We start from the raw sequence: 23,448 nt of genomic DNA, 5'->3' as shown, positions 1-23,448 counted from the left end.
CATTATTCCCTCAAAACATAATCCCCTTTTTCCCTTATCCACCATCTTCTCCTTCACCAGATCTTCCAGAAGGTTTGTGCAATCCCACACTCCATATATATTAATCTGCTGCACTTTTTTCCTTGCCCGCCATCATCTTTCATCCTACCTCCCTTCATCCCCACGCGGAGATCTCACCAGCAGCCACGTTCTCGATCACAATGCCAAATGTAGGGCTATGGCGCGCTCAAATGGTGTAACAGAGTACTCACAGGCAATGCTGATTTACTGACTATAGTGGGATATCTCGTTGACAATGTAGTCTTTGCTTCAATTTCTCTGGACATTCCTTCCGGTGCGTCAATTCAACATGGCAGCGCCCGTTACTGTGGGAGGGATAGTGGAGCAAAACATCACTGAAACGGAACAAATATTATCAGAATCCACATCTGGAGAACTGAAAAGACCTCAGTTCGGAACCCGTTTCCTGACAGACCCACGTCAAGTTTTTCAACATAACGCATGGTTCGTATTTTAGCATGCATACTACTGGTGGTAGTACACACACATGGATAGCCCTTGATCATGACTCTCAGTTCCATTACATTACACAAGAGTCATTGGATGAAGGTGTCTTCTGTACATGTGTGTTTTGTTAAGAGCCCCAAGGCTTGGTCTGAACATTTACATGCATCGCTTGCGGTACGGCTTTGGAAGCATAAAGACCTTACGTTTCATATCAGCGAGAAATCAAAACAAGGTTAAATTGATACACAGCTTTTTATATAGGGTTAGGGTTCCCACACGGTCATATGTCCATGTTAAAGCGCTTGTTTACGGAAAACAGATTAACTATCTGCGTCTTCTATCACATTTTTGTACATTTGCTTCACAACAGAACATGTAAGGTCTTTGGACTGTAAGGAGTAACTTTAGGATTCATTAGTCTATTATTGGGCAAACATGTGGACAGAACATAACTAGGCATGGGTAGCATGTCTTCCTCTTGGTTTCTAGTGGTGTTGGTGTCCCATTCACTTTCAGGGACAATGTGGAGTGGACAGAGGAGCAAGAGGCAGCTGCCAAGAAGAAGGTCCAAGAAAACAGTCAGCCCCTCCCTCAAGAGAAGCAAGGTTGGTTCTGAACCAGAATCTGGGTTTACAGGAGACGGTCCTCCTTTAAGCCCAGAAGCATCCATTCAACTTGTCATTCACCACCTTTTCAAGCTTAATAATGTCAAAATACATGTGGTACTTACCAAAGAAAGGAGTTTCACTGAGCAACTATCATCATCGCTGCCGTCCCAGACAGTACGTACTTCCAAAAAAGGTCTAAATTGAAAGTTACATGCAACTGAAAAAATCTACCTCATTACTGCCATCAGAGATCTGTATATAATGTCTCGACTGACTGATCCACAAATCACCTTGCATCATAAGTAACAACCCATTATTATTTGAAGATCAGTCAGTCAGTCACAATTTACCCATGATACATTGCAGTTTTAATGCTCTCGGACATGTCCAATGCCTTTTCTGGAAATAATCTAAATCCACCTCTGCACCTTCTGCAATATTAGTGACATAATTAAAATACACTAAAGAAAGCCTTGAAATATGCAATCACTAAAAACGTACCTTATACAATCAATTCCCTTTCCTGCTGCTGGATCAGCTAATCTGTGCGTGGCATCAGAGAGGAAGAGGCGAAGCGAGAGGTTTCACTCTCGCCAAAATCAGTCCAAATATAAACCCAATGGGCTTATTTTGGACCTAAGCTTGTCTACTGCGTTCCCGGCTTTGGGACAACAACTCCCATTGTTAGGGCGGAGACATGAGCATCTCGTCATTATATACACATCTCTGGTGGCAGTAATGAGGTGGATTTGGCACATGAGCACTTGTTCAACAACAAGATTATTTCCATATAAGGCATTTTTTCAGTTGTTTGTCACACAGACAATTTTTGGGTAGGGCAGTAATGACGATAGCTGCTCAGTGAAACTCCTTTCTTTGGTAAGTACCAAATGTATATTGACATTAGAAGGTATACTTTGGCAATGACATCTCTTTATCTACTTCCCCAGAGTCAAATGAACTAATGAATACCATTTTTATGTCTCTGCATGCATTGTGAATGAAGTTAGAAAGAGTTTTGCGAGCCAATGCTAACTAGCGTAAGCACCATGACTGGAAGTCTATGGTATCTACTAGCATGCTAGCAGTTACGAAAGAATTCCAGTCATTGCGCAAATGCTAGTTAACAACTTCCTTCAAACTGCACTCAGAGACATAAAAATGGTATCCAAGAGTAGATCTGACTCTGGGAAAGTAGATCCTGAAGTATCCCTTTAAGCTTAAAAAGCTGCTGAATGGTTGCTTCCTAGGTTTAAAGGAGAATGTCTCGTGTAAGCCCAAATTTTAGTTCAGGTTGGTTCATTGCACCCCGTTAATCCATGAGAGCAGGTGGGTGGTGTTGAGGGGTGGGTGTTCCCATGGACAATAACCAATTGTGGAAACAGTTTCACCAACTGAGAGTATGGTATCAATTATTTCAGCGCTAGACGCTGATAAGTGATAAAACAAACAACCATACATAGGCCTGCTAGATACATACTTTTGTATATATATAGTGTATGTGGACACCCCTTCAAATGAGTGGATTCGGCTATTTCAGCCACATCCGTTGCTGACAGGTGTATAAAATCGAGCACACGGCCGTGCAATCTCCATAGACAAACAATGGTAGTAGACTGGCCATACTGAAGAGCTCAGTGACATTCAATGTGGCACCGTCAGAGTATGGCACCTTTCCAACAAGTCAGTTCGTCAAGTTTCTGCCCTGCTAGAGCTGCCCCGGTCAACTGTAAGTGCTGTTATTGTGAAGTGGAAACGTCTAGGAGCAACAACAGCTCAGCCGTGAAGTGGTAGACCACACAAGCTCACAGAACTGGACCGCTGAGTACTGAAGTGTCGTCCGGGTTAGGGGAGGGTTTGGCCGGTCGGGATGTCCTTGTCCCATCGCGCTCTTGTGGCGGGCCAGGCGCATGCATGCTGACTTCGGTCGCTAGCTTTCCGGTGTTTCCTCCGGCACATTGTTGCGGCTGGCTTCCGGGTTAATCGAGCAGTGTGTCAAGAAGCAGTGCTGCTTGGCGGGGGTCGTGTTTCGGGGAGAACGCATGGCTTTTCACCTTCGCCTCTCCCGAGTCCGTACAGGAGTTGCAACGATGGGACAAGACTGACTAGCAATTGGATATCACATAATTGGGGAGAAAAAAAAAATATATACAGTGGGGAGAATAAGTATTTGATACACTGCCGATTTTGCAGGTTTTCCTACTTAAAGTATGTAGAGGTCTGTAATTTTTATCATATGTACACTTCAACTGTGAGACGGAATCTAACACAAAATTCCAGAAAATCACATTGTATGATTTTAAAGTAATTAATTTGCATTTTATTGCATGACATAAGTATTTGATACATCAGAAAAGCAGAACTTAATATTTGGTACAGAAACCTTTGTTTGCAATTAGAGATCATACGTTTCCTGTAGTTCTTGACCAGGTTTGCACACACTGCAGCAGGGATTTTGGCCCACTCCTCCTTACAGACCTTCTCCAGATCCTTCAGGTTTCGGGGCTGTCGCTGGGCAATACGGACTTTCAGCTCCCTCCAAAGATTTTCTATTGGGTTCAGGTCTGGAGACTGGCTAGGCCACTCAAGGACCTTGAGATGCTTCTTACGGAGCCACTCCTTAGTTGCCCTGGCTGTGTGTTTTGGGTCGTTGTCATGCTGGAAGACCCAGCCACGACCCATCTTCAATGCTCTTACTGAGGGAAGGAGGTTGTTGGCCAAGATCTCACGATACATGGCCCCATCCATCCTCCCCTCAATATGGTGCAGTCGTACTGTCCCCTTTGCAGAAAAGCATCCCCAAAGAATGAAGTTTCCACCTCCATGCTTCACGGTTGGGATGGTGTTCTTGGGGTTGTACTCATCCTTCTTCTTCCTCCAAACACGGCGAGTGGAGTTTAGACCAAAAAGCTCTATTTTTGTCTCATCAGACCACATGACCTTCTTCTCCCATTCCTCCTCTGGATCATCCAGCTGGTCATTGGCAAACTTCAGACGGGCCTGGACATGCGCTGGCTTGAGCAGGGGGACCTTGCGTGCGCTGCAGGATTTTAATCCATGACGGCGTAGTGTGTTACTAATGGTTTTCTTTGAGACTGTGGTCCCAGCTCTCTTCAGGTCGTTGACCAGGTCCTGCCGTGTAGTTCTGGGCTGATCCCTCACCTTCCTCATGATCATTGATGCCCCACAAGGTAAGATCTTGCATGGAGCCCCAGACCGAGGGTGATTGACCGTCATCTTGAACTTCTTCCATTTTGTAATAATTGCGCCAACAGTTGTTGCCTTCTCACCAAGCTGCTTGCCTATTGTCCTATATCCCATCCCAGCCTTGTGCAGGTCTACAATTTTATCCCTGATGTCCTTACACAGCTCTCTGGTCTTGGCCATTGAGGAGAGGTTAGAGTCTATTTGATTGAGTGTGTGGACAGGTGTCTTTTATACAGGTAACGAGTTTAAACAGGTGCAGTTAATACAGGTAATGAGTGGAGAACAGGAGGGCTTCTTAAAGAAAAACTAACAGGTCTGTGAGAGACGGAATTCTTACTGGTTGGTAGGTGATCAAATACTTATGTCATGCAATAAAATGCAAATTAATTACTTAAAAATCATACAATGTGATTTTCTGGAATGTTGTGTTAGATTCCGTCTCTCACAGTTGAAGTGTACCTATGATAAAAATTACAGACCTCTACATGCTTTGTAAGTAGGAAAACCTGCAAAATCGTCAGTGTATCAAATACTTGTTCTCCCCACTGTATATATATATATATATATAACCTCTCTTCGGTTGCAACACTCACTACCGAGTTCCAAACTGCCTCTGGAAGCAACTTCGGCACAATAACTGTTTGTCAGGAGCTTCATGAAATGGGTTTCCATGGCCTAGCAACCGCACATATCACTGTGCAATGCCAAGCGTCGGCTGGAGTGGTGTAAAGATCCCCGGCATTGGACTCTGGAGTAGTGGAAACGCATTCACTGGAGTGAAGAATCATGCTTCACCATCTGGCAGTCCGACGGACTAATCTGGGTTTGGCGGATGCCAGGAGAATGCTACCTGCCCGAAAGCATAGTGCCAACTGTAAAGTTTGGTGGAAGAGGAATAAAGTGTCTGGAGCTGTTTCTCATGGTTCAGGCTCCTTAATTCTAGTGAAGGAAAATCATAAATGCTACAGCATACAATTACATTCTAGATGATTCTGTGCTTCCAACTTTGTGGCAACAGTTTGGGGAAGGCCCTTTCCTGTTTCAGCGTGACAATGCCCCATGCACAAAGTGAGGTCCATACAGAAATTGTTTGTCAAGATCGGTGTGGAAGAACTTGACTGGCCTGCACAGAGCCCTGACCTCAACCCTATCGAACACCTGTGGGATGAATTGGAATGCTGACTGCGAGCCCACGCAGCAATGTTCCAACATCTAGTGGAAAGCCTCCCCAGAGTGGAGGCTGTTATAGCAGCAAAGCGGGGAACCAACTCCATATTAATGCCCAAGATTTTGGAATGAGATGTTCAACGAGTAGGTGCCCACATACTTTTTGTCATGTAGTGTAAGTACCAGAACAAGATATAGTATATGTAGTAGTCAATTTGCATCTCTTCCACTCATTTCAACAGAGGAATTTGAGTGCCGGGCGAACGAGTTCTGGAATGAATTCTACACCATCCATGAGAATCGCTTCTTCAAAGACCGCCACTGGCTCTTCACAGAGTTCCCTGAGCTGGCCCCACAGTGTCGCCTCACCCGGGACTCCTGTATTGGGGACCATAGAGCTGAGGACAGTGAACCACATGGTCTCGAACAGAGTCAGGGTCAAAGCAGTGAAGTCACCCCTCTGGCCCCTGTAGATGGTGACTTCCCTGGATCCAGTGCCATGCATCGCATACTGGAGGTGAGGAATACTGTATCATAGTGTGACTGTAGTATATGTTAGCTTGAGTGCCAGTCTGTGTTATGCCAACTCATTGTCACTCATTGTAATGTCAAACATGTTTGCCCGTGAGAATGAGCAATAGAGTTGGCAAGAGCACAAACAGATATGGGTCCAGCTAAGTATATGTGGCCCTCGGGCATAGAGTAGGCTAACCTATGTCCTTTTGATTCAATAGGTTGGCTGTGGTGTTGGCAACACTGTCTTTCCCATTCTGAAGACCAACAAGTGAGTGGTGGTTGGGACCACGTGTATTGAGCAGTCCCATTTATGCAGTATGCAGCCTGATCAGTTTGACTGTTTATACTAGCTACTACCCTCTTCGTATGCACATGCTGTATATCTGCTATTCAGATCTCAATATGTATTAGATGCAACCCGGTTCGCACCTCCATGTTGCGTGACCCTGTCTTCTTTGTGTGTGACAGCGACCCCGGACTCTTTGTCTACTGCTGTGATTTCTCCAGCACCGCTGTAGAGCTGGTCAAGGTGAGAAGGAGAAATGCTTGATAGATGATGTCATTAGTTGGCTGATAAATAGATGAATTAATCTTGTCCCTTTCACCACCAGGCTAATTCAGAGTATGACCCCGGGCGCTGCTATGCCTTTGTTCATGACCTGGGTGATGAGGGAGCTATTTACCCTGTCCCAGACGCCAGCCTGGGTGTTATAGTGCTCATCTTCGTGCTCTCAGCCCTGCATCCTGACAAGTAAGACACCCCTGTATGATGTGCGTGTTTGAGTGTGGCAACAAGCAAGTGTTGGGTGCGTGTGTATGTGTGCGATATGGAAAAATTAAGTGCAATCAAATTCCCATGTCTTTCTTTGCCTCTGTCAGGATGCAGGCCTCCATCAGCAGACTGGCTCGGCTGCTGAAGCCTGGAGGAGTGCTGCTGCTCAGGGACTATGGGCGCTATGACATGGCACAGCTACGCTTCAAGAAAGGTTAGTTACCATAGGCACTCGTGCGTGGGACTGTGTGGAATCCAATCAAATGATATTGGTCACATACACATATTTAGCAGATGTTATTGCGGGTGTAGCGTAATGCTTGTGTGTAGCGAAATGCTTGTAAATTGTGATTAGCGATATGTACATGTTTTGGGGAAAATCGATTGAATTATTGAATGTTCCTTTTTCAGGAAGGTGTTTGTCAGATAACTTTTATGTCCGGGGTGATGGAACGCGAGTCTATTTCTTCACTCAAGGTAATAAATCAATCAAATCAAAAGGCTAGTATGTACTGCTTTTTAACAGTGGTAATTTGCAAGTCTGTTTTTATTTATATTTAAATTATATTACCTTTTTATCTAAGCACCTGGGGGAACACAGAGCTGTGTAGACAAATGGCTGAGGGAACCCAATAGCAAAACATGGCTAATGCTTTGCACACACATCACCCCTCAATCCATCTCCATGGTGTCCATCGTCACAATGGTCTCATGGAGGTATCCCAATTCTATCCATCCCTCCCAGGGGTTACAGTCCCACATCTACCTCAGACACTAGACACTTTCTGTTTTTTATGTGTATAATATCTCCATGACATCTCTCTCCAGATGAGCTACATGACTACTTCAGTGAAGCGGGTCTGGAGAAGGTCCAGAACATGGTGGACCGGCGGCTGCAGGTGAACAGAGGCAAGCAGCTGACCATGTACCGTGTCTGGATCCAATGCAAGTACCGCAAGCCTCATACCCAACCGCCAGAGACACAGGAGTGAGCCAGGAACAGCAGAGAGAACACTGTGGCTTATCATTGAACTAGTGTCTGAGGTAGATGTGGGACTGCAACCCCTGGGAGGGAGAGATAGAATTGGAGATGGATTGAGGGGTGATGTGTGTGCAAAGCATAAGACATGTTTTGCTATTGGGTTCCCTCAGCCATTTGTTTTCACAGCTCTGGCTCAGAAACGGCATATAGAAAAGGATGATGAGCTAATGAAACCTGAAAAAAGGTCTGGAAACCCAATGTTCTAATGTTTACATTCAACAGACTGTTTGCCATTTTTCATTATTTTAGATTAATTGTGCTGTATGAGTTAAAAAATATTTTACATGAACACTTTCAAGATGATTAAAAAACGATGTGTAATCCCATCATTGTCACATGATTCCTTTCAGATAATTGCCTTCACTTCACATTTCAAAAGATGATTGCGTTTCTGTCTCCCTGAAAAGTTATGGGCAGTTTTAGATTGCATGTAGCTAGTTTGTAAATCGATTTCAATTGGTCTACAGTCGGTTTTGGGGGCAGGCGTGGTTGGGGTGGAGGTGGAAAGACACATTTGAACAATCTCACGAGAATAAAGGAGATTTACCGATTATTGTTTTATTACAAAAAAAAAGAGAAACCGAACCAATCCAGATTAAACTGAAATGATCGGAACAACACAATTTCCGTAACAGATTGTTTGCTAGGGCGAGGAAGGTGAAGCCGAACACCAACTTTGTTCTGATTGAGTACAGAATTAGACCGAACATATCAGATCGGAGGACAACATTATAACACAAAATACCCACATTGTTGGAGCATATTCGCGATGAAAAGGGCAAGTGATGGTCATTGTTCGGGATAAAATACCCGAAAGAGGCATGGTACGGCCCTTGATGAAAGGAATGTGAACCTGGGGATACCGGTGTAGGGAGTGCGGAAAGCCTGGTTCGGGATACCCCAGGACTTCTAGGCGGAGAAGGGAACTATCCGTCGTTATTGGGGGGCCAAGCAGACGCTCGTCTCCTAACTGGTAACAAATCAACACCGAAGAACGGGGATTTGGATGAGGCCTCGTTTGACAGTGTCGAAGTAGGGAGACAAGAATCGTGGACATTAAAAGATTGGACCCGTGGAAAATATAATTACAACAGGTAACCTTAGTCGAGTTGTATTAATGCTTTATTTCTAACATAACTTTGGGTTGGGACATAATATTCCTGAAAAACAGCAGTTTTCATGTAGCTAACGCTGGCTAGCTAACGCTAGCTAGCTAACCTTACATGTTAGTTAGATATTTGCCATGTCGCTATCCATCACCCTTAGCCTAGTAACGTTAATGATCTATTCCCCTTCTTAAATTGACAATTTTGCAAGTAGTTATAATTTGGAAATATAAAATGCTGTTTTTTTTAGTTACCTATCAGACATATTTGCCAACGAAGTGACCAACTTGCTAGTTAATAGTTAGCTGCACCAGGTGGCTTACGTCGGACGTCAGCTGGCTACTGTAGTTAACTAGCTAGCTAACAAGCATTTAGCAACAAAAACATGTTTGGAATGCCATCACCAACAAGGTAGCCATACCCATAGACTAACCAAGGGGGGAACCTGAATTATTGACACATGTCAACTAATGTAATGAACACATGATCATGAGTCATGACAATGTCTATCATGTTACTCTCATTGTTAGTATTTTGTCACCTGCAAGTGGATGATGGCACGCTGCCTGTATTCTTTGATCAGCTAGCTAGTTAGTTATCTAGCTAGTTGATTTGATATACTATTAACAAGTTGGTTGGTCGCTGGCCTGACCCTTCTTGCCAAAACTGTCAGCTAACTAGCTAAGCAACGAAGCTATGTGGGGAAAATGACTCAATCCGATCCACTAATCTTATCACGATACTGTAATGACAGTTTTGAAACCATATTTGCTGAAATGTCCCTTGTCAGCACAAGAGTATGCTCAGCTCTTGCCTGTTTAGTCTTTACTTCATTTCTTGTCGTTGATCAAGTTCTGTGTTGGAATCAGTGGTAGTGGTGACCTGATTCTTTAAAAAACAGGTGTGTCTGAGGTTATCCGTGAGTCAGTTTCTACGAATTTATAGTTGCATGCATCAACACATTCATCTATAGGCAACCCTGAACTGGTTGTGTCACTAAATCCTCAAGCTGTTGCTAGACGATTTCCAGCCCCTTGTATTCTTACTCTGTATGATGTTTGTCTGTGCTATGGACAGTAAACAGATCTGATATCAAATTGTGTGTTTCTTGCTCATTGTCCCTGCAGCCATGATGGAAGAACTGCACAGCCTGGACCCGCGACGCCAGGAGCTGCTGGAGGCTCGCTTCACTGGGGTCGGCGTGGCTAAGGTCTGTGTTACTACACTATATCGTTGGAGATGAGAGAGGCCTATATAGGGTCTTTCTCCTTTCCCGCTCCACCTTTTCTACTAATGTAGGACTGACAACAGGATCTCAATAGTGAACTTTTATTTCAGGGCCATATCTGTCTTTCTTTCTCTCTCTCACCCCTTCTCTTTGTTTCTCCCTTTCTTTGTTTGATTCTCTATTTCTGGTTGAGCTTGGTCAGGGACAGGCTAGCCCCCTCCGCCTCTCTCTCTCTTGAGAATGTAGAGCTGTGTGTCTGTTGGCTGGTGTGACATGGTATCCTCTCCTACTGGCTCATCATGTGGCGGCTGCATATGCAAGTGCGGAGGGCTGCCAAGAAGGGAACGGGCAGGAGGGGGAAGTGGGACAGGGAAGGGCAGGAATGCCTGTCACTCTCATACGTGTAGAAACCCTGACCAGATGTTATGGCAGTAGCGCGGTGGCTTTTGATTAGAGGTCCTGCCTGGTGGTGCTGAGGTAGACTCCATCTTAGAGAGCTGCCTTTGTGGGAAGGGATCCGGAGCCCAGAGAGTGAATGAGAGCCAGGACTGGGCTCTATGCCAGCCGTAGGCAGGACTGAGCCAAGAGCACGGTGCTGTCGCAGAGAAAATGGCGGCTCCCGCTAAAGCGTCACGCCACGGCCGAATCGGTCTGACCAGGTTCTGTCTGACAGAGTTGCAGTGTGTGGAAAGACTGGGAGAGAGAGAGAGGAAGTATTAGCCTAGAGAGAGATGAGCGACATATAGCATGCCCTGGTGTTATAGGTCTGAAAGCCCCAGGATGTGGTGGGGGCAGCTCAACCTGTGTCTCTCGACCTTGAACAGCCCTGTAGCTCTGCTCCCTATCAGTCATCCTGAGCTGCCTTATAAGCGTTGTGGGCGCGGCTTAAATCGGTCCAGAATTGGCGTCAGAGAGAAATGTGCTGTTTTTCGGCTAATTTCCTGCAATTCTATCCATTTTTTTCCATGGCGCTGAGAGAATTTTGCAGTGTGAAAGCAAATTTCCTGCAATTCTAAGCATTTCTGTGTTCTTATGGTTAAACATTAGAACATAACCTATGGGGACCCCAATCGAGGCCCCTTGGCATGTACCCTGCATGCCACGTCAGTAATCCAGCCATTCCAAAAATAGTATTAAATAAATCGTTTTTGGAATTTTTGATTCTCCCTGACTGTCTAGGTAGTTTTTATTTTGGGGATTTCTAGTTCTCAAAGATTATATAACAATATATAGGTCAATTTATATTTTCTACATTCTGTCCATCCTTAAAATGTATTTCATTTAGCAGCGCCACTGCTAAGTGAATACAAGGGAAACACTGAAAGCCTTCCAATACCCTATCTGAGTAGTAGGATTTGAAAATATTTTAATAAGGCTGGAGAGATTGAGGATGAAATAATGAAAGGCGAGAGTGTGAGGGAGAAAAAGATTGAGAGACCTACTCCCACCTGCATTAGTTATGTCTGATGTTCAGCAATTTCAGGTTCAATTTAGTTAGAGGGAGCAGCATTATGTGTCCAGAATGACTAAGTATATTTCTCTGATATGGCAGAGTCTGGTGAATTCAAAAGTGAGTCATTTGAGTGACAGGCATCACCTAGGCAACAGACATTTAGAATTGATAGGGTAGGTACACAGTGTGGAGACGAATGGGGATGATATTAGCTCAACCCTATTCCTCTCCGACTCTCTTCTGCTCTCTCTTTCTCTCACAAACAATCACTCACCTTATCTGTTCACCAGAGAGTAGCCATGGGGAGAAAGAGTCAGTCAAATGAAAGCAGAAAGCATAATCCCCATCCCTCCCTACCACACCCCTGGTTTAACTGTGGATTAAGTTTAGTCCCTCCTAGCCCTTGGCATATCCTTCCACTCTTTGTCTGACGTGTAATTGTGTGGGTTTGTTTGTTTGTTTTGAACAGGGTTCAGGCCACAATGAGTCGTCCAATCAGAGCCTGTGCAGCGTGGGCTCTCTCAGTGACAAAGAGCTGGAGGTCAGTGTCCCACAGCAACGGCGCCATAAATCTTTTCACTCTTGTTATATGATTATTTTATACATCTTCCACTGTCTTAAAGTACAATGTGTTTCTCCTACTCGTTTTCCAGACCCCAGAGAAAAAGCCCAACGACCAGAGAACGAGGAAGAGGAAAGCAGAGCCGTACGACGGCAGCCAAGGTGAGATGTCTGTCTCCCTTCCTCCGTGATCTCTCTCTTTCACCTCAGTTGTGCCTTGCCGGCGGCCATTTTGTTGTCAGAATATATCAACGGCCCACAGATTTTCAGCCTTTTTTTCTCTTCTCCAGGGAAAGGAGGAGCAAGAGGACAGAAAATTAGTGATTATTTTGAGGTGAGTGTGCAAGGTGCACTTTTTGGCAAGACTCATCCATAGCTTTGAATTCCTTCGCCCTTCTTCTGACTTTTCCATTAAATCTGTCAGTTTGTGGGTGGTAGCGGTCCTGGTACCAGTCCTGCCAGGAGTCTCCCTCCAGTTGTCCGCTCCTCCCCACAACATCACTCCCTCTCCAACCCCCCAGGCACAGTGAGCGTGCTCCCTCACTTCTCCTTTCTTTTTCTGCCTCCCTTTTCACCGTGCCCTTTTTTCTCCCCCCCCCCCCCCCCCCCATTCCTAACGAACCCATCGTGTCCTTCAAACTGACCTGAATGCAAAGCAGAATGTTACTGTGGTCCATGACATGATGTTAGTGGTATGTGGATGTCTTTGTATCCCAGATGCAGCAGGGCAGCCCGTCCTCTATGGGTTCAGCCAACACAGAGCACTCATCCTGTTCCCTAAAGCCTGTCTCCCTATACATGAACCACAAAGCCACACAGGTAGCTGTTACCTTACACCATCTGTACACACACACACACACACACACACACACACACACACACACACACACACACACACACACACACACACACACACACACACACACACACACACACACACACACACACACACACACACACACACACACACACACACACACACACACACACACACACACACACACACACACAGAGCACTGGTGATGTCTGTAATAACTTCCTGTATAATATGACACGTCTCTGGTGAATGTTTGACTTCATCTCTCTTTCTCGTCCTCTGGTTCTCCTCCTGCAGTCTGACCTGACGGTAGAGAAGCTAACTGCTATGGAGAACAACAAGAACTCTGACCTGGAGAAGAAGGAGGGGAGGATCGATGACTTACTGCGGGTGGGAACACATCTGCCATCAACGTGCCCTTGTTTTCCCATTCTGTCTTCTAATGGAATAACATGTTGTGGGCCTCGTCATGAGACGGCATGATGCTCCAGACATGGAAACAGATCTCTTCAGAACCTACTAACTGACATTTTAAAACAGCTTTGTTTCATTTAAAAGGACTATTAATGAATGGGATTTTGACCCGTTCTGTTTCAGGCGAACTGTGACCTTCGAAGGCAGTTGGATGAGCAGCAGAGGATGCTGGAGCGGTACAAAGAACGCTTGAACAAATGCGTGACCATGAGCAAGAAGCTGCTGATTGAGAAAGTGAGTTCTCCCTCTGTCCCTACAACAGGCTTGGGAGTCTAGAATACCGTCACCCATGTCTATTTTCTCGACCAAGGACTAGCTTTCCCCAAGTATAACGTGTGTGTGTCTTCTCTCCCTCCCCCAGTCGAAGCAGGAGAAGATGGCGTGTCGCGACAAGAGCATGCAGGACCGTCTTCGTCTGGGTCACTTCACCACCGTCCGACATGGTGCCTCATTCACAGAACAGTGGACGGACGGATATGCCTTTCAGAACCTTATCAAGTAAGGGTCACTCAAAAGCCTCTCTCACTCTGCATCTCATCCTCCTTCATACTCCTCTCTACCCTCCTCTGTTGTTTTTAATCTTTCTCTCTCTCATACCAGCACTGACCCTCCCCGTCACCTGTCTGTGTGTCTCGTCTCTAGGCAACAGGAGAGGATCAACTCCCAGCGAGAGGACATAGAGAGACAGAGGAAGGCCCTGGCCAAGAGGAAACCGCCCTCAATGGCCCAAACCCCGCCCCTTAGCCTGGAGCAGAACAAACGCAAGAGCAAGGCCAACGGAGCCGAGAGCGACGCGTACGTTACCCCGCCTCTTCCCCTCTCTGTTTAAATGCATCCATTTTCCCTGGTTTGCTTCCGTTTGTGATGGTGAGTTTCTTCTTCTTCCAGGTTATCACAGGCCGAGTATCACGAGCAAGAGGAGATTTTCAAACTAAGACTGGGCCATCTCAAGAAGGTGGTGTGCCGTTTACCTGCAATGTTTATATATTTTGTGTATATAGTTTGTGTACTGTTTATCTGTTGGTTCCTGTAAAAGTTGCTAATACGCTTGCTGTGTGTTGCAGGAGGAGGCAGAGATCCAGGCTGAGCTGGAGAGGTTGGAGCGAGTACGGAACCTGCACATCCGCGAGCTCAAGAGGATCCACAACGAGGATAACTCCACGTACGTGCTCTCTACCGGTGTTCTCTTATTTGTGATCTCTCTGTTTGACCTTTTAATCGAAATGTGTCTGATTTCCGCAACAGGTTCAAAGACCACCCAACGCTAAACGACCGGTACCTACTGCTCTACTTACTAGGCCGAGGTGGCTTCAGTGAAGTTTACAAGGTGAGGGCACTCATTGGAACTGACCTATTGTCATCATGGTCAAATGCATAGTTGTAGACCCATTGAACTAAGTACAGCGACTACATAGTCTAAAGGATTTCTCATAACGATGAACTTTTGATGTTCACCTGAATCCATTTTTTAAAGTCGGTGCCAAGGTTTCATATTGTTGCCAGGTTTCGCTCAGATATGATAAAGAATAATGGATGTGATAGAATGATTTGTTTGTAATTGATGTCATGTCTCACGTTTTTGAAGGCCTTTGACCTAACGGAGCAGAGATACGTCGCAGTCAAAATCCACCAGTTGAACAAGAACTGGAGGGACGAGAAGAAAGAGAACTACCACAAGTGAGTTCCCTTTTTCTTATCATAGACAAATCTTTTTTCCCCTCCGAGTGATCTGGGTAACAGAAGCACTTTGGTTTTACCATTGGCGTTTAACGTGGTCTCTTTTTCAGACACGCATGTCGAGAGTACAGAATCCATAAGGAGCTGGACCACCCACGGATAGTCAAACTCTACGACTACTTTTCACTCGACACAGACTCGTAAGTCCCAAACAGCAGCAGAACATATCCAACACATCTTTGGAATAGAACCTGAGATTTTGGGGGGTTTCTAGTTCCGGTGTTATTTTTTTCTTTCAACTCTGTATCTTACTGTTTTGAAACGGTACCTAACAGTTGGTTCCTTTGTCTCTCGTTGTGGAACAGGCTCTGTACGGTTTCTAAACTAAAACAGTACCACACAGCCGAATGAACTGTCGTTGTTCTAGGTTCTGTGCGTTTCTAGAGCTTAACAGTACCACATCCTCTCTCTCCAGGGTCTGTACGGTTCGAGATTAAAACACTACCTCATCGTAGGTTCCTCCGTCTCGTTGTGTTCCAGGTTCTGTACGGTTCTAGAGTACTGTGAGGGGAACGACCTGGACTTCTACCTGAAGCAGCACAAGCTGATGTCGGAGAAGGAGGCCCGCTCCATCATCATGCAGATGGTCAACGCCCTCAAGTACCTCAACGAGATCCGCCCACCCATCATCCACTACGACCTCAAACCCGGTGGGTACAAACAGCAGATCACACGGACACTAGCATGGCAGCAGTTACACTGCAATATTAGTACCAGGTCAACACTGATGCGATCACTTACAGTACCAGTCAAAAGTTTGGACACGCCTACTCATTCCAGGGTTTTTCTTTATTTGTACTATTTTCTACATTGTAGAATAATAGTGACGACATCAAAACAATGAAATAACACGTATGGAATCATGTATTAACCAAAAAAGTGTTAAGAAAATTCTTCAAAGTAGCCACCCTTTGCCTTGATGACAGCTTTGCACACTCCTGGCATTCTCTCAACCAGCTTAATCTGGAATGCTTTTCCAACAGTCTTGAAGGAGTTCCCACATGCTGAGCACTTGTTGGCTACTTTTCCTTCACTCTGCGGTCCAACTCATCCCAAACCATCTCAATTGGGTTGAGGTCAGGTGATTGTGGAGGTCAGGTCATCTGATGCAGCACTCCATCACTCTCCTTCTTGGTCAAATAGCCCTTACAGCCTGGAGGTGTATTGGATCATTGAGTCACAGATTTCCACTAGTCTAATGTCCATTGCTCGTGTTTCTTGTCCCAAGAAAGTCTCTTCTTCTTATTGGCGTCTTTTAGTAGTGGTTTCTTTGCAGCAATTTGACCATGAAGGCCTGATTCACGCAGTCTCCTGTCAACAGTTGATGTTGAGATGTGTCTGTAGCAGAGGTAACTCTGGTTCTTCCTTTTCTGTGGCGGTCCTCATGAGAGCCAGTTTCATCATAGCGCTTGATGGTTTTTGCGACTGCACTTGAAGAAACGTTCAAAGTTCTTGAAATGTTCCGGATTGACTGACCTTCATGTAATGATGGACTGTTGTTTCTCTTTGCTTATTTGAGCTGTTCTTCCCATAAAATGGACTTGGTCTTTTACCAAATAGGGCTATCTGCTGTATACCACCCCTACCTTGTCACAACACAACTGATTGGCTCAAATGCATTAAGAAGGAAAGAAATTCCACAAATGACCTTTTAATATGGCACAACTGTTAATTGAAATGCATTCCAGGTGACTACCTCGTGAAGCTGGTTGAGAGAATGCCAAGAGTGTGCACAGCTGTCATCAAGGCAAAGGGTGGCTAATTTGAAGAATCTCAAATATAAAATGTGTTTTTGATTTGTTTTTTGGTTAATACATGATTCCATAAGTGTTGTTTCATAGTTGTGATGTCTTCACTATTATTCTACGATGTAGAAAATAGTCAAATAAAGAAAAGCCCTTTAGTAGGTGTGTCCAACTTTTGACTGGTACTCTACGTGTAAAGCAAGTTGAAACGATGACAGCAGACTAAAACGAGACAAGATACCTTTTCACTCAGTTATCTTTTGACTCTTAAGGCTGGCTTACAGTTGGTCTGTCGACATCGACAGTCTGTAGGCTGTTGTCGCAGTGACATCCTGAACGTTCTATCGTTGTCCGACATCGAACTTGTCGTTGTTGTCATGATATGCATGACAGCAGCCTGGTGGTCCAAGTAGCATAACTGGTGTATTTTAACACCGATTAACCCATCCGTTAATTGGATATACAATGCTCAAAAAAATAAAGGGAACACTTAAACAACACAATGTAACTCCAAGTCAATCACACTTCTGTGAAATCAAACTGTCCACTTAGGAAGCAACACTGATTGACAATAAATTTCACATGCTGTTGTGCAAATGGAATAGACAAAAGGTGGAAATTATAGGCAATTAGCAAGACACCCCCCAAAACAAGAGTGATTCTGCAGGTGGTGACCACAGACCACTTCTCAGTTCCTATGCTTCCTGGCTGATGTTTTGGTCACTTTTGAATGCTGGCGGTGGTCTCACTCTAGTGGTAGCATGAGACGGTGTCTACAACCCACACAAGTGGCTCAGGTAGTGCAGTTCATCCAGGATGGCACATCAATGCGAACTGTGGCAAAAAGGTTTGCTGTGTCTGTCAGCGTAGTATCCAGACCGGTTTGGCGATGGGTCAGTCATGGTGTGGGGTGGCATTTCTTTGTGGGGCCGCACAGCCCTCCATGTGCTCGCCAGAGGTAGCCTGACTGCCATTAGGTACCGAGATGAGATCCTCAGACCCCTTGTGAGACCATATGCTGACACATGCACATTTGTGGCCTGCTGGAGGTCATTTTGCAGGGCTCTGGCAGTGCTCCTCCTTGCACAAAGGCAGAGGTAGCGGTCCTGCTGCTGGGTTGTTGCCCTCCTACGGCCTCCTCCACGTCTCCTGATGTACTGGCCTGTCTCCTGGTAGCGCCTGCATGCTCTGGACACTACGCTGACAGACACAGCAAACCTTTTTGCCACAGTTCGCATTGATGTGCCATCCTGGATGAACTGCACTACCTGAGCCACTTGTGTGGGTTGTAGACTCCGTCTCATGCTACCACTAGAGTCAGAGCACCGCCAGCATTCAAAAGTGACCAAAACATCAGCCAGGAAGCATAGGAACTGAGAAGTGGTCTGTGGTCACCACCTGCAGAATCACTCCTGTTTTGGGGGGTGTCTTGCTAATTGCCTATAATTTCCACCTTTTGTCTATTCCATTTGCACAACAGCATGTGAAATTTATTGTCAATCAGTGTTGCTTCCTAAGTGGACAGTTTGATTTCACAGAAGTGTGATTGACTTGGAGTTACATTGTGTTGTTTAAGTGTTCCCTTTATTTTTTTGAGCATTGTATATCCAATTAACGGATGGGTTAATCGGTGTTAAAATACACCAGTTATGCTACTTGGACCACCAGGCTGCTGTCATGCATATCATGACAACAACGACAAGTTCGATGTCGGACAACGATAGAACGTTCAGGATGTCACTGCGACAACAGCCTACAGACTGTCGATGTCGACAGACCAACTGTAAGCCAGCCTTAAGAGTCAAAAGATAACTGAGTGAAAAGGTATCTTGTCTCGTTTTAGTCTGCTGTCATCGTTTCAACTTGCTTTACACGTAGAGTACCAGTCAAAAGTTGGACACACCTACTAAAGGGCTTTTCTTTATTTGACTATTTTCTACATCGTAGAATAATAGTGAAGACATCACAACTATGAAACAACACTTATGGAATCATGTATTAACCAAAAAACAAATCAAAAACACATTTTATATTTGAGATTCTTCAAATTAGCCACCCTTTGCCTTGATGACAGCTGTGCACACTCTTGGCATTCTCTCAACCAGCTTCACGAGGTAGTCACCTGGAATGCATTTCAATTAACAGTTGTGCCATATTAAAAGGTCATTTGTGGAATTTCTTTCCTTCTTAATGCATTTGAGCCAATCAGTTGTGTTGTGACAAGGTAGGGGTGGTATACAGCAGATAGCCCTATTTGGTAAAAGACCAAGTCCATTTTATGGGAAGAACAGCTCAAATAAGCAAAGAGAAACAACAGTCCATCATTACATGAAGGTCAGTCAATCCGGAACATTTCAAGAACTTTGAACGTTTCTTCAAGTGCAGTCGCAAAAACCATCAAGCGCTATGATGAAACTGGCTCTCTTAAGTGTTCCCTTTATTTTTTTGAGCAGTGTATGTTAATCTAGCAAGCCAGACAACTAAAAGCTATAAACTAACCACGCAACAATGTTTTGGTTAGTTTCTAGCGTGTTAGAAGGTAGGCAGTTCAAATAATGACCAGAGCATAGGTGACATCTTTTTAGGGAAAGGGGGATACCTAGTTAGTTGTACAAGTGAATGCATTCAATGCATGAAATGTGTCTTCCCGCATTTAACCCAACCCCTGTGAAACGGAGAGGTGCATGAGGCTGCCATAATCGACATCCACGTCTTCGGCATTTGGGGAACTGTGGGTTAACCGCCTTGCTCAGGGGCAGAACGACAGATTTTTACCTTGTCAGCTCAGGGATTCAATCCAGCAACCTTTCGGTTACTGGCCCAACGCTCTAACCACTAGGCTACCTTTTTAGTACAGTTTTATTAATTATTACAGGAAGGTAAACTCACAACAAGATCATTTTTCAAGGCAATGGCAAGCTAATTCCAGAAAATAGCTTACGGTTGCGAGTGTGACGTATTAAATGCAGGGCATTCTACCGGATATTGTTTTTGCTTGTCTCATTGCTGCCGCAGTCAGGTAACCATGACAACACACTTTTTTTCATCGGTCTGTGACAAGGAAACCGAAAAGTCTCAGAGACAGTCTATAGACGTTCCACCGGAGTATATATGAAATGTTGTTTGGACCAGCGAATCTTGTCGCATTCGAATTGTCTACAGACACGTCGTTAGACCAATTTTATAAACCAGCCTTGACCACGTATTACTGAGAAATGTTCATTATGACCTTTTTTTTTTGTCTTGACCCTCTGACTTGTCTTTTCCTCAGGCAACATCCTCCTGGTGAATGGCACAGCCTGTGGTGAGATCAAGATCACCGACTTCGGCCTGTCCAAGATCATGGACGACGACAGCTACAACTCGGTGGACGGGATGGAGCTGACCTCGCAGGGTGCGGGGACCTACTGGTGAGGCGCCGCACAAACTACAACAATAGAACGACTGTCTTGTTTGGGTGATTGTTATTGTGGAATGAGTGTTTCTCTAACAAATGATCTTCCCTTGCAGGTACCTTCCCCCAGAATGCTTTGTGGTGGGTAAAGAGCCTCCTAAAATCTCCAACAAGGTGGACGTGTGGTCAGTGGGAGTCATCTTCTATCAGGCTCTGTACGGACGCAAGGTAATACAAGCACGCACACGCTACTAACTCCTCTCAGAATTCTATTCATACTCTTTATACTCCATTTAAGAGATGAGGATGTTTTGTGTTGCTAACTTTTGCCTTTTTTCTTTCTTTGTCTTCGCCCCCAGCCCTTTGGCCATAACCAGTCCCAACAGGACATCCTCCAGGAGAACACCATACTGAAGGCAACAGAGGTGCAGTTTCCCCCCAAACCAGTAGTCACCCCAGAAGCTAAGGTACTGCTTGTTTTTTCTGTCTGTCCTTCCCTCACCTTTCTGTCATTTGTTAGTCCATTCCTTAAATTCTTCCTCGCCTGGTGTTGTTACTCCAGCCCTCTTTCACTGGTCTGTTACTTTACGCATTCATCCCTTTCTGCTCTGTGCACAAACTCTTCCCCTGTCACAACGTCTCTAAATGTCCCCTCCTTATCTCTCTCCAGGCCTTTATAAGGCGCTGTCTGGTCTACCGGAAGGAGGACCGTATCGATGTGCACCAGCTAGCCAGTGACCCCTTCCTCATGCCTCACATCCGCAAGTCTGTGGCCACGTCCGGGGCCTCTGGCACGGCTATACCCTCCACCTCCAGCTCCTCCAACAGCAGCGCCTCAAACTGAGCCCTCACTATCTATCTCACTACGAACTGACTGACCTGAGTGGAAGGTGGAGGTGGGGGTGGCTGCCTGATTCAGCCCCCTCACCACTTCCCATCCTGCTTATGTCCCGCCATGGGTTCAGCACCCCAGGGAAACCTCTGGGGTGCAGGCAGGGGGAGCGTGAGGAATCATGGATGAGGTGGAGGGGGGGAGATGTGGGGTAATCAGTGTTCCAACTGCAACTTGGAGCCCTCCGTCCCCCATGTCCACCCACCCAGCTTCCCTGTCTCTCCCTCCCCTGAGGGGGGGTGGTGTTCTGGGGGTCAAAGCCCTAGGGTCCCCCCACAGTGAGGAGGGGGGCATGGCACTGAGCTGATGAGAAATGGGGAAATTCTAAAATGTTAAGATGAAAAGAATGGAACAGGGCTGCATTAGCTTTGAGAAATGGAAGGGACTGTTTTCCATCTCCTACACACCATGCCTCGGAGTCGTCCCAGATGCTCTGGGTTCTCCTTTGATAAATGCTTTGGTTGTCATCCAACCCCCTCCCCTGACTGACAGTACCAGTCTAGCCTGCCTTTAGACTGGACCTGAACAAGACCTATGGCATTCATCCATTTTAAGCCACTCTCCTGGGTCCAGGTAGTTTTTGAAGGGAAACATCCCCCCCCCCCCCCCCCCCCGTTTTAAATCCTGTGACCAAAGCTTAAAACTTCCAGATGGTGGCACTGTTCCGCTGCAGTTTTTATATTGGTTCTAGTTGTGTTACATGATATGACGTGGAAAACGAATGAATGGTCCCTTTTTTAAGAATTGTTACTTTTACATTTTATCAATTCTAAGGGGAAAAAAGCAATTGGTGGTTTTTAAATTTGTTTTCTTTTGTTTTTTTCCCCTGTTCTCTTTTTAGTAATTGCCCCTTCATGAAAACACATATTTATTTAGGTCTGTTTTATTGAATTTTTTGCCAATAAAATGCAAGGGACTGGTTTACTCATTGTACTGTACTGTTGCGAGGAGATTGGGCCTTAGCAGAGAATTGCATAACCCATTAAATACTATTGGTTAAACTGTGCGATCTGAGTGTTTTGTGGGGGGGGGGGGGGGGTTCTGGTTGGGTTGTTTACTCTCAGAAAGCACGGCAAGCTCATTTCTCTGCATCAACAACACAAAAGCACACTTGTGTAATATTTATTATCTGTAACCTGGAATTTCCAGGGGGAAAAGGAAACCGGGAAGACCCAGATACAGCTGGAGAAGGTCTATCGAGGAAGAACTCAAATAATCAAGAACATCTTTGAAAGGGAGATAGGTAGTCCAGCGGTTAACAGCGTTGGGCCAGTAACCGAAAGGTCGCTGGTTCGAATCCCAGAGCTGACTACAGTTGAAGTCGGAAGTTTACATAAACTGAGTGTGTTTCACAATTCCTGACATTTAATCCTAGTAATAATTCCCTGTCTTAGGTCAGTTAGGATCACCACTATTTTAAGAATGTGAAATGTCAATAATAGTAGAGATAATTATTTATTTAATTTCTTTCATCACATTCCCAGTGGGTCAGACGTTTACATATGCTCAATTAGTATTTGGTAGCATTGACCTTTAAATTGAAATGTTTTACCCTAGTTAAACAGGTAGCCTTCCACAAGCTTCCCACAATAAGTTGGGTGAATTTTGACCCATTCCTCCTGACAGCTGGTGTAACGGAGTCAGGTTTGTAGGCCTCCTTGCTCGCACAAGCTTTTTCAGTTCTGCCCACATTTTCTATGGGATTGAGGTCTGGACTTTGTGATGGCAACTCCAATACCTTGACTTTGTTGTCCTTAACCATTTTTCCACAACATTGGAAGTATGCTTGGGGTCATTGTCCATTTGGAAGACCCATTTGCGACCAAGCTTTAACTTCCTGACTGTTGTCTTGATGTTGCTTCAATATATCCACATAATTGTCCGTCCTCATGATGCCATCTATTTTGTGAAGTGCACCCACAATCTGATGCTGCCACCCCCATGCTTCACGGTTTGGATGGTGTTCTTGCAAGCCTCTTCCTTTTTCCTCCAAACATAACGATGGTCATTATGGCCAAACAGTTCTATTTTTGTTTCATCAGGCCATTGGATATTTCTCCAAAAAGTAAGATCGTTGTCCCCATATGCAGTTGCAAACCGTAGTCTGGCTTTTTTTATGGCGGTTTTGGAGCAATGGCTTCTTCTTTGCTGAGCGGCCTTTCAGGTTATGTCGGTATAGAACTCGTTTTACTTTGGACATAGATACTTTTGTACCTGTTTCC

General features: G+C 45.1%; 1 protein-coding gene across 2 annotated transcripts; it reads left to right on the top strand.

Annotated features, from left to right (window-relative positions):
• Positions 1–318: 318 nt before the first annotated feature.
• On the top strand, positions 319–22,227 carry LOC129833020 (serine/threonine-protein kinase tousled-like 2). Of its 2 annotated transcripts, XM_055897237.1 has the most exons (28): positions 319–504; positions 1,024–1,112; positions 5,732–6,006; positions 6,224–6,273; positions 6,474–6,534; positions 6,617–6,756; positions 6,885–6,991; positions 7,189–7,254; positions 10,053–10,135; positions 12,076–12,147; positions 12,260–12,329; positions 12,458–12,501; positions 12,592–12,693; positions 12,885–12,986; positions 13,282–13,374; positions 13,582–13,692; positions 13,820–13,956; positions 14,101–14,253; positions 14,347–14,413; positions 14,523–14,620; positions 14,704–14,785; positions 15,044–15,135; positions 15,246–15,335; positions 15,676–15,845; positions 20,212–20,350; positions 20,451–20,562; positions 20,694–20,801; positions 21,005–22,227. In XM_055897237.1, exons 1-28 carry the CDS (start codon positions 350–352, stop codon positions 21,176–21,178), a joined length of 3,042 nt encoding a protein of 1,013 aa, XP_055753212.1. In that variant the 5' UTR covers positions 319–349; the 3' UTR covers positions 21,179–22,227. The 2 variants fall into 2 exon arrangements, with proteins under 2 accessions (XP_055753212.1, XP_055753211.1); XM_055897236.1 differs by lacking the exons at positions 319–504; positions 1,024–1,112; positions 5,732–6,006; ... (3 more) ...; positions 6,885–6,991; positions 7,189–7,254 and adding an exon at positions 8,282–8,913.
• The last annotated feature ends 1,221 nt before the right edge of the window (positions 22,228–23,448 follow it).

The sequence above is a fragment of the Salvelinus fontinalis genome, chromosome 34 (assembly GCF_029448725.1).
Source record: "Salvelinus fontinalis isolate EN_2023a chromosome 34, ASM2944872v1, whole genome shotgun sequence".
NCBI lineage: Eukaryota > Metazoa > Chordata > Actinopteri > Salmoniformes > Salmonidae > Salvelinus > Salvelinus fontinalis.
This window is presented reverse-complemented; position numbering and strand designations above follow the sequence as displayed.

Bases quoted from the DNA above. Each gene is read 5' to 3' on its own strand.
- LOC129833020 (XM_055897237.1), top strand. From the start codon at position 350: ATGGCAGCGCCCGTTACTGTGGGAGGGATAGTGGAGCAAAACATCACT. The intron at 12,148-12,259 runs GTCAGTGTCCCA...CTCGTTTTCCAG, and splicing joins TCAGTGACAAAGAGCTGGAG to ACCCCAGAGAAAAAGCCCAA. The intron at 20,563-20,693 runs GTAATACAAGCA...CTTCGCCCCCAG, and splicing joins AGGCTCTGTACGGACGCAAG to CCCTTTGGCCATAACCAGTC.